General features: G+C 41.3%; 1 protein-coding gene across 4 annotated transcripts in view; it reads right to left on the reverse strand.

Annotated features, from left to right (window-relative positions):
• The window catches only part of fer (fer (fps/fes related) tyrosine kinase), a 216,893-nt gene that overhangs the window by 120,920 nt on the left and 86,151 nt on the right, over positions 1 to 9,822 (reverse strand). For all 4 annotated transcript variants that reach the window (XM_043710381.2, XM_043710372.2, XM_043710364.2 and 1 more), the window contains one exon: positions 5,226 to 5,348. In XM_043710381.2, coding sequence (XP_043566316.1) covers positions 5,226 to 5,348 — 123 coding nt within the window. The remainder of the gene's footprint in view (positions 1 to 5,225; positions 5,349 to 9,822) is intronic.

Consider the following 9,822-nt stretch of genomic DNA (forward strand, 5'->3'; position numbering starts at 1 on the left):
CCAAGTTAAATTACACAGAATCGGTGCAGACACCACCACTATAATACTTGTTATTCTATTGTGTGCCAATTAAATACGGCTTTGACTAAGGAAGTATTTGCATGTTGTGGCTTAAAGTTGAATGAGGATTAGGATATTGATGAATTCTTTGAATTCTACATTTTCACAAGCCCAAATATTCTATATCTCAACACAAATACAGAAGTTATTGTTTACATGTGACTGCATTACTCAATAAATGAGTTAATGAGAATGAAAAAGAACCTCCTGAAAACCAAAAGTAGCACTTGAAAAACTTTTATGAGGAGCTGTGGTTCTGTTCGCCGAGCTGGAAGTTTTTGTTGCAAACGTTTCATCCCCTGTCTAGGTGACATCCTCAGTGCTTGGGAGCCTCCTGTGAAGCGCTTCTGTGGTGTTTCCTCCGGCATTTATAGTGGCCTGTCCCTGCCGCTTCCGGTTGTCAGTTTCAGCTGTCCGCTGTAGTGGCCGGTATATTGGGTCCAGGTCTATGTGTTTGTTGATGGAGTTTGTGGATGAGTGCCAAGCTTCTAGGAATTCCCTGGCTGTTCTTTGTTTCGCTTGCCCTATAATGGTAGTGTTGTCCCAGTCAAATTCGTGTTGCTTGTCGTCTGCGTGTGTGGCTACTAGGGATAGCTGGTCGTGTCGTTTCGTGGCTAGTTGATGTTCGTGGATGCAGATCGTTAGCTGTCTTCCTGTTTGTCCTATATAGTGTTTTGTGCAGTCCTTGCATGGGATTTTGTACACTACGTTAGTTTTGCTCATACTGGGTATCAGGTCCTTTGTTTTGGTGAGTTGTTGTCTGAGAGTGGCTGTTGGTTTGAGTGCTGTTATAAGTCCTAGTGGTCGCAGTAGTCTGGCTGTCAGTTCAGAGATGTTCTTGATGTATGGTAGTGTATGGGTTGCGGCATGTCCTCGTTCTGTTGTCTCTCCCTTAGGCATCTGTTGATGAAATTGCGAGGATATCCGTTTTTGGCGAATACCTTGTATAGGTGTTCCTCTCCCTCTTTTTGCAGTTCTGGTGTGCTGCAGTGTGTTGTGGCCCTTTTGAACAGTGTCTTGATGCAACTTCGTTTGTGTGTATTGGGGTGGCTGCTTTCATAGTTCAGGACTTGGTCTGTGTGTGTGTGGCTTTCCTGTGTACCTTAGTGGTGAATTCTCCGTTTGGTGTTCTCTGTACCCTCGCGTCTAGGAATGGGAGTTGGTTGTCCTTTTATTCCTCTCTCGTGAATCAGATTCCTGTGAATGTGGAGTTGATGATCCGGTGTGTATTCTCTATTTCCGTGTTTTTAATTATTACAAAGGTGTCATCAACGTATCTGACCCAGAGTTTGGGTTGAATTTGTGGTAAGACTGTTTGTTCTAACCTTTGCATTACTGCTTCTGCTATGAGTGCCGAGATCGGTGAGCCCATGGGTGTTCCGTTGATTTGTTCATATATTTGGTTGTTGAATGTGAAGTGTGTTGTGAGGCACAAGTCCAGTAGTTTAAGTATGCTGTCTTTGTTGATGGGTTCAACGTCCTGTTGTCTGTTATGTCTGTTCAGCAGGTTGGCTATTGTTTCTCTGGCTAGGGCTTTGTCAATAGACCTGAACAGTGCCGTTACGTCGAATGAGACCATGGTTTCTTCCTTGTCTATGTGTATATTTCTGATGATGTCCAAGAATTCCTGTGTTGATTGTATAAAGTGTCTGGATCCGCTGATCAAGTGTTTCAGTTTCTGCTGTAGTTCTTTCGCCAGTTTGTGTGATGGTGTTCCTGGTAGTGATACTATGGGATGTCTGGTTTGTGCACGTTAGGTAGTCCATAGAATCTGGGGGTGTTGTTGCTTTCAGGTTTCATTCTTTGTAGGTCCGACCTGGTTAGCTGTCCGTTTTTTTGTAGGTTCCTCAGTGTGTTGTTTATCCTATTGGTGAGCTGTGGGGTGGGGTCAAACTCCCTCTTTTGGTAGGTGTTGGTATCTGCAAGTAGTTGTTGTGCTTTTTGGATGTACTCTGCTTTGTCCAGGATGACCATCATTCTGCCTTTGTCTGCTGGTTGTATGATTATGTTCTTATCGTTTCTTAGTAATTTTAGTGCTTCCCTCTCCTTGGTGTTGAGATTATGTGTTTGTCTTTTCCTTGTTACCAGGACACATAGACCTGGACCCAATATACCGGCCATTACAGCGGACAGCTGAAACTGACAACCAGAAGCGGCAGGGACAGGCCACTATAAATGCCGGAGGAAACACCACAGAAGCGCTTCACAGGAGGCTCCCAAGCACTGAGGATGTCACCTAGACAGGGGACGAAACGTTTGCAACAAAAACTTCCAGCTCGGCGAACAGAACCACAGCAACGAGCACCCGAGCTACAAATCATCTCACAAACTTTTATGAGGAGCCTTTGGGGAAAACAAAAACACTACTTTGACTCTATCTCTCTGGCTATTGATTTCTGGAGATCAGCAGGCCTGCAGAAGTCTCGAGCATCTGATTTGGCATTTGATCCCATCCACTTAAAGACTTCAGTTTGTACTCATAGAATCAAAGACTCCCAGCAGAATGGAAGCAGGCCATTCGGCCCATCAAGTCAACACAGACTCTCCGAAGAGTATCCCACCCAGATCAACTTAACAGGGGGATTGAGTTTAAGAGTCGTGAGATCTTGTTGCAGCTCTATAAAACTTTGGTTAGACCACACTTGGAATACTGCGTCCAGTTCTGGTCGCCCTATTATAGGAAAGATGTGGATGCTTTGGAGAGGGTTCAGAGGAGGTTTACCAGGATGCTTCCTGGACTGGAAGGCTTATCTTATGAAGAGAGGTTGACTGAGCTCGGACTTTTTTCATTGGAGAAAAGGAGGAGAGGGGACCTAATTGAGGTATACAAGATAATGAGAGGCATAGATAGAGTCGATAGCCAGAGACTATTTCCCAGGGCAGAAATGACTAACACGAGGGGCCATAGTTTTAAGCTGGTTGGAGGAAAGAAAAGAGGGGATGTCAGAGGCGGGTTCTTTACACAAAGAGTTGAGAGAGCATGGAATGCGTTGCCAGCAGCAGTTGTGGAAGCAAGGTCATTGAGGACATTTAAGAGACTACTGGACATGCATATGGTCACAGAAATTTGAGGGTGCATACATGAGGATCAGTGGTCGGCACAACATCGTGGGCTGAAGGGCCTGTTCTGTGCTGTACTGTTCTACGTTCTAACTCTCTTACCCTATCCCTGTAATCCTGCATATCCCTTGGCTAATCCACCTAATCTATATATCCCTGGACAGCATAGGAAATTTAACATGGCCAATCCACCTAACCTGCACATCTTTGGACTGGGGGAGGAAACCAGAGCACCTGCTTTTTAAACTGTCTAAATTTAAGCAGTTTTTTTTTTAGAAAGCAATAATTTAGCAAAATGTGCTATTGGGCTAGGTGAATTTATTTTTGTTACATCACTGGATGGATCATGTAAAATGGAAAAAAAACTTCTAGAAATCTGAAATAATCAACAGAAAAATTATGAAACATTGAGCAGGTCCAGCAGCATCTCTACACAAAGATTCAATATTTCTGATCAAATGTCATACATCTTCTCCTCATGGCCCTCTTCACAGATATTGCCTGACCTGTGCAGCATTATCAACATCTTAGGTCTTGATTTGTGGTATAATAACGTGATGTAACCTCATGTCTACTAATGTAACCTCATACCTGACGAACAGCTTTTGCCCTAAATGTCAATTCTCCTATTCCTCAGATGCTGCCAGACCTGCTGTACTTTTCCAGCACCACAGTCTCGACTCTAATCTCCAGCATCTGCAGGCCTCACTTTTGCCTGGCATACTAACATGATCAGCTGCTCGAATTATCACAGAAATTTTAAACAAATTCCTATCACAGTTGTTGCATTTTCAAGTCTTGGTCTCTCCCAGGTTAACTTACTTTAAAATTTGTTCATGGGATGTGGCTGGCCAGCATTTATTGCCCATCTCTGGATGTGAGTGGCTTGTGAGAGCCAGTTCAGAGGGCTATTACTAGTCAAACACTTTACTGCGAGTCAAATGTAAGCCAAATGAGGTGATGACAGCAGATATCCTTCATTAGTGAATCAGAAGGATGTTTACGTGTGCCATGGTAGAATTTGAATCCATACCTGGATTCTGGATTCTTGAGTGACAATGACTTTACCAATATACCACCGCCTCCCTCATTGCCACTTCACTTTAGACTACTCTCAGATGAGTCATAACCCCTTACAACTTAAAGAACATTTTCACTAATCCTCATATTTTCCGAACTTTCTGACAACAACCTCAGGATGATGAAAAGAAAACCTTTTTTTTCCAAATTCCTTTATCTATTAGATCACTTGTGGTCAAACAACAATTTTCTCTGGCTTTGAAAACCAGCAAAGCAATGCATTATCAAATCTTATTTCAGCTTTTAGAAAGTGGATTTATTCAACAAAAAATGTATTTAGTATATCATCTATAATGTAAGACATCTTCAAAGAAAGGCTATCAAATGAATAAAAACTCAAGGAGAGACAATTTAGGTCATAGTTAATCTTAAAGCACACACATATCCCTTCCTGATATTTCTAATTGCAGGAATTAACTAGCTTGATATTCCTCTTTCATTCTGAAACTTCAAATTCTCAGCTCAGACATTTCAGAACTTAATGTTTGACCTCTTATTTAAATTTTACATTTCATTGAATCACATTGAAATACACTTCCTTTTACACAATATCTCAATCTATTCATCTATTTCACAAAGAAGTTACTTTTATCATAATTTTATGCAATATATTTTATGCTTAGTTCTTCCTAATGGACAACGTAGGTACATTTCAAATTGCCTAAAAAGAAATCGTGGTACAGTGTCAGAGTTGTGTATTAGTGTAGGATCCACACTGAGGACTCTGTTTGCTGAGTATAATTAAGATGCATAACTCTAAACAATCTTCACTCATACCCAAATATTACAAGGATTGACTCAGGGTGAAGAACCTATGGAGTGAAATGGATCATTTTCAGCTTGCACCCTCCCAAAGTGATTGCCCTGACTACGGCTCTGAGCCTGGAAAATGGTAAAAATGGAGATAAACCAACTGCAATCTTACTAAGCAAAAATTGTCATTATAAGAAGTTGATTCTGCAAGTTATTACGGCCTAACTCTCAGCAGCTTGAACTCGAAGGGAATTGGAGGATTTAGTACTTACTCAGATTTCTTTTCATATGTCATAGCAGTTTCTTCAATTTTTTTCTCCAGTTCCACCATTATTTCCTCCTTGCTGGTAATAGTTTGTTGAGTTTGGACCAAGTCTTCAGTTGTTGCTTTCAGCCTATTATTGGAGACAATACCTTATCACATTAAGCTATACTCCAATATTCCCAATTATTTTTCTTGTGAAAGGCAAGTTTTTCTTTTACAAGTTTCCCAATAGTTTTCAGAGGTATTTGCTTCATTAAATTCCATTTCAAAATAAATTTAAGAATTACCAACAAGTACTAGAGTGGTCCTTCGCTGAAAGTCTGTTTGAAACCACTGATAGCACAACAAACAAGAAGGTTTGCTTAACAAAATGTAAAATTTTAAGTTGAATCCTCTTGTTCTGCTGCATTGCATAACAGAAACTCTATAGTTATATCAAAGCAGAAAGAAGATTGATTCCAATACACTTGGGTGTATAAGGAAAAAGTTGGCTAAGATTCCTGCTACTATGCTTATGAAAAGAACATGCCTAAAATTTGTACTTAGATGCAACGCAAGGATAAGATTACTTCTGCCACTTAACTACCCATATTCAAGTTATATACTTTTACAAACATTAATATTCCAAGAACTTACATTTTAAACTGCCTTTCTAATTTAAAATAAAACAGAATATCTGAAAAGGAGACCATAAGACTATAAGAACATAGGAACAGAAGTGGGCCATTCAGATCATAAAATCCGCTGTCTCTTTCAATGTGATTGTGGCTGATCTGATAATCCTTAATTCCACTTTCCTATCTTATCCCTTAATGATTAGAAATCTGCCTAGCTCAGCCTTGAATATATTTAACATGAACAACCTTCTGTGATAAAGAACTTCACAGATTCACCATCCTAGAGAAAATTCATCTGTCTTAAATGGGTGACTATTTATTTTGAGGCTATGTCCTCTGGGAGACATGTCCTATGTCCTCTACAAGGAGACACAACCTCTCTACATCTAGCCTATTAAACCCCTGAATAACTTTGTATGTTTCAGTAAGGCTTCACGGGGCCAATTAGCTCAGTTTGCATTCAAGATAGCAGTGGCAGAGTATTTAAGGTAGCGACATTGGAGTAGGCAGTGTCCGGGCTGCTGTGCCTGGGCTTGTCCTCTTAGTCTGCTTTTTGTCTTTTGAGATAGACTTTTGGGGACACCATCCACCACGTGCACAGCAGGTACACACGTGACTCGGCCAAAGTTGTCTATCTCTTACACTGCAGGTAAGCATGCCCAGAAGCATGGTATATTGGCAAAACCAAGCAGACACAACAACAACAGGTGAATGGATGCCACGCAACAATCACCAGACAGGGATGTTCCCATCCAGTGGGGGAACATTTCAGCAGTCAAGGATATTCAGCCTCAGATCTTCGGGTGACCATCCTCCAAGGCGAACTTCAGGACACCAAAAACACAGAGTTGCGGAACACAGGCCGATAGCCATGCTCCATACCCATGTGGACGGCCTCAATTGGGATCCTGGATTCACGTCACTACAGGTGACCCCACCACACAATAGATTCTCCCTCTCTCTCACACACACACGCTCTCTCTCACACAGGCATATACTCACTCACACTCACGATCTCACTCACATATACACCTCACACTCTCTCTCAAGCACACACACATTCTCTCTCTCTCTCCCTCCTTCGTACACACGCGCACACAAACAAATCTATGGAGTGAATTTGCATTTGCAGATGTGTGTTGGAAGATACATTCTATTTTGTTCAAAAAGCACACAATCTGCAAACAATCAATGTGGAATTTTATAAATCCCTACTTTGGAAATAAAACTAGTCTGGCTCCAGGATGAGAAACAAACAAACTTGAAACATTGCCTCACACCGAAAATGCATTGTCTGACCTGAGATAAAATGTGAAGTTATCTTGGGGCAGTGACTTGAAAGAAATTCTAGAATTTACATTTTAATCAAACGAAACCTGCACTTCCATCCTAACTGATTAAAGACTTAATAGCTATCTAGGTTTGTTCAATACATTTGTATAAGTCGTATGACCCTTTGATCTTTTACTTATAAATTCTGTGTCAGATGCATTCTGTTTCACTACCTGCCTGAGGAAGGTGTGGGGGCTCCGAACGCTTATGGTTTCAAATAACCCTGTTGAACTATAACCTAGTATCATGTGATTTTTGACTTTGTCCACCCCAGCCCAACACTGGCACCTCCACATCACCTCTTAATAAGGAAATTCCTCTATCCCAGGATCAACCTCGTGAACTTTCTCTGCCTCCAATGCCAGTATATCTTTCTTTAGGTAAGGAACCAAAACTGTTCACAGTATTCTACCTGTGGTCTGACAAGTACCTTGTATTGTTTAAGCATGACCTCCCTATTTTTGCACAGTCTTCCTATTGAAATAAAAGCCAACATTTCATTTGTCTTCCCTACTACCCCACGCAACTTGAATACTAGCTTTTAGTGATTCATGCACTGGAACCTCTAAATCCTTCAGTACTGCAGCTTTCTGCAGTCTTTCTCCAGTTAAATAATATTCAACTCTTCTATTCTTTCTGCCAAAGTACAGAACCTTACTTCTTAGCACATTGCCTTCTTCCTGACAAGTTTTTGCCCACTGGCTTAACCTGTGTATATCCTCCAAGTCTCCTTCTGTCAAACAGATTATATGCCATTCCACCTATTTTTGTGTCATCCACAAAGAACAATAGCACATTCACTGCTCTCATTCAAGTCCTTAACATACATTGTAAATAATCATGGCAGCAGCACTGGTCCCTTTGGCACTACATTACTTACAGAATGCCATGCTGATAATGTCCACTTTATTCCAACCCTGTCTTCTGTTAGTTAGCCAATCCTCTATCCATACTAATGTACTACCCTCAACATCAAAAGGCTCCTTAATATTATGACTGCCTATGTGTGGTACCTTATCGAATGCCTTTTGAAAATTCAATAACATTATTTCCACTGATTCTCCTTCACCTATCCTGCTTGTTACCGCCTCAAATAATTCCAATCACTCTGTCAGGCATAACTTCACCATCACGGAGCCATATTCATCGTCCTGCATGTTTCCAAATATTCGGCTATGACATCCCTTACAAAAGATTAATATTTTCCCAATGACAGATGTTAAACTAACTGGCCGTGGTTGCCTGTTCTTGTCTCTCTCCCTTTTTGAATAAGGATGTTACATTAGCAATTTTCCATTCCTCTGGGACATTTCCAGATAGAAATATTTTAAGAAAATCATCGCCAGCATCCACCATCTCTGAAGCTTCCCCTTTAAAATCCTAAGATGCACGCAACAAGTCCAAGGGACTTATTGGCCTTTAGTTCCACTAGTTCCCCTCGTACCTTTTCTCAACTGGCAGTCTTTTTATCTGAAAGCTTGCACAGCTGCTCTTGCCTTTGTTTCAAGTGTGAGAACTTTGTACCTCGCTCTGCAAGTTGCAACCTGACTCCATAATTGGCCAAGTCACCGGGCCTGTTGCCTGACACGGTTCTACTACCTCAGAAAAGATGGTTAATTGATGAGTGAGAGCGAGAGATATTGTGTTTATTCCCTACTTCCCTGTAGTCCCTTGCTTATTTACTATTTTTGCAAAGCAATTCGTCTCCTCTATTGTGAAAACTTTGCAAACTATTTGTTCAATTCCTCTGCCACTTCCTGGCTCCCCATTATTATTTCTTCAGCCCCATTCTCCAATGTGCCTATATTCATTGTTGCTTTTCTCTTCCTTTTGATATACTTTAAAAAGTTCTTACTGTCTGTTTATATGTTATTTGCTAATTTGCCTTCAATTTATTTTCTTACTTTTGAAGATTTTTTTGGTCACTGTTTGATGGCTTTTAAAAACTTTCCCAGTCATCTGATTTACCAGACATTTTGCTAGCTTGCATGTTTTATCTTTCAATTTGGCACTATCCTCGACTTTCCTTGTAAACCACAATATGCTTATCCCTTTCCCAGAATCCTCTTTCTTGGCTGGGATCAATCTTTACTGTGAATAGTTAACTTTTCTCAAAACATGTCTGCCATTGTTAATTAACCATCTTTTCTCAGGTAGTACAACCGTGCCATGCAACAGGCCCGGTGACTTGGCTAATTATGGAGTCAGGTTGCAACTTGCAGAGCGAGGTACAAAGTTCTCACACTTGAAACAAAGGCAAAAGCAGCTGTGCAAGCTTTCGGATAGAAAGACTGCAATTAAGCAGGAGTGTCAGAGAGTGAGAGTGAGTGAGAGTGAGAGTGAGTGAGTGAGAGTGAGTGAGAGTGAGTGGGAGTGAGTGAGAGTGAGTGGGAGTGAGTGGGAGTGAGTGGGAGTGAGTGGGAGTGAGTGGGAGTGAGTGGGAGTGAGTGGGAGTGAGTGGGAGTGAGTGGGAGTGAGTGGGAGTGAGTGGGAGTGAGTGGGAGTGAGTAGGAGTGAGTAGGAGTGAGTAGGAGTAGGAGTGAGTAGGAGTGAGTAGGAGTGAGTAGGAGTGAGTGAGAGAGAGTAAGAGAATGAGAGAGTGAGAGAGTGAGAGAGTGAGAGTGTGAGAATGTGAGAGAGTGTGTGTGAGAAAGT

This window comes from Chiloscyllium plagiosum, unplaced genomic scaffold (assembly GCF_037043375.1).
Source record: "Chiloscyllium plagiosum isolate Xiang-an unplaced genomic scaffold, Cpla_swu_hap1 HiC_scaffold_2, whole genome shotgun sequence".
NCBI lineage: Eukaryota > Metazoa > Chordata > Chondrichthyes > Orectolobiformes > Hemiscylliidae > Chiloscyllium > Chiloscyllium plagiosum.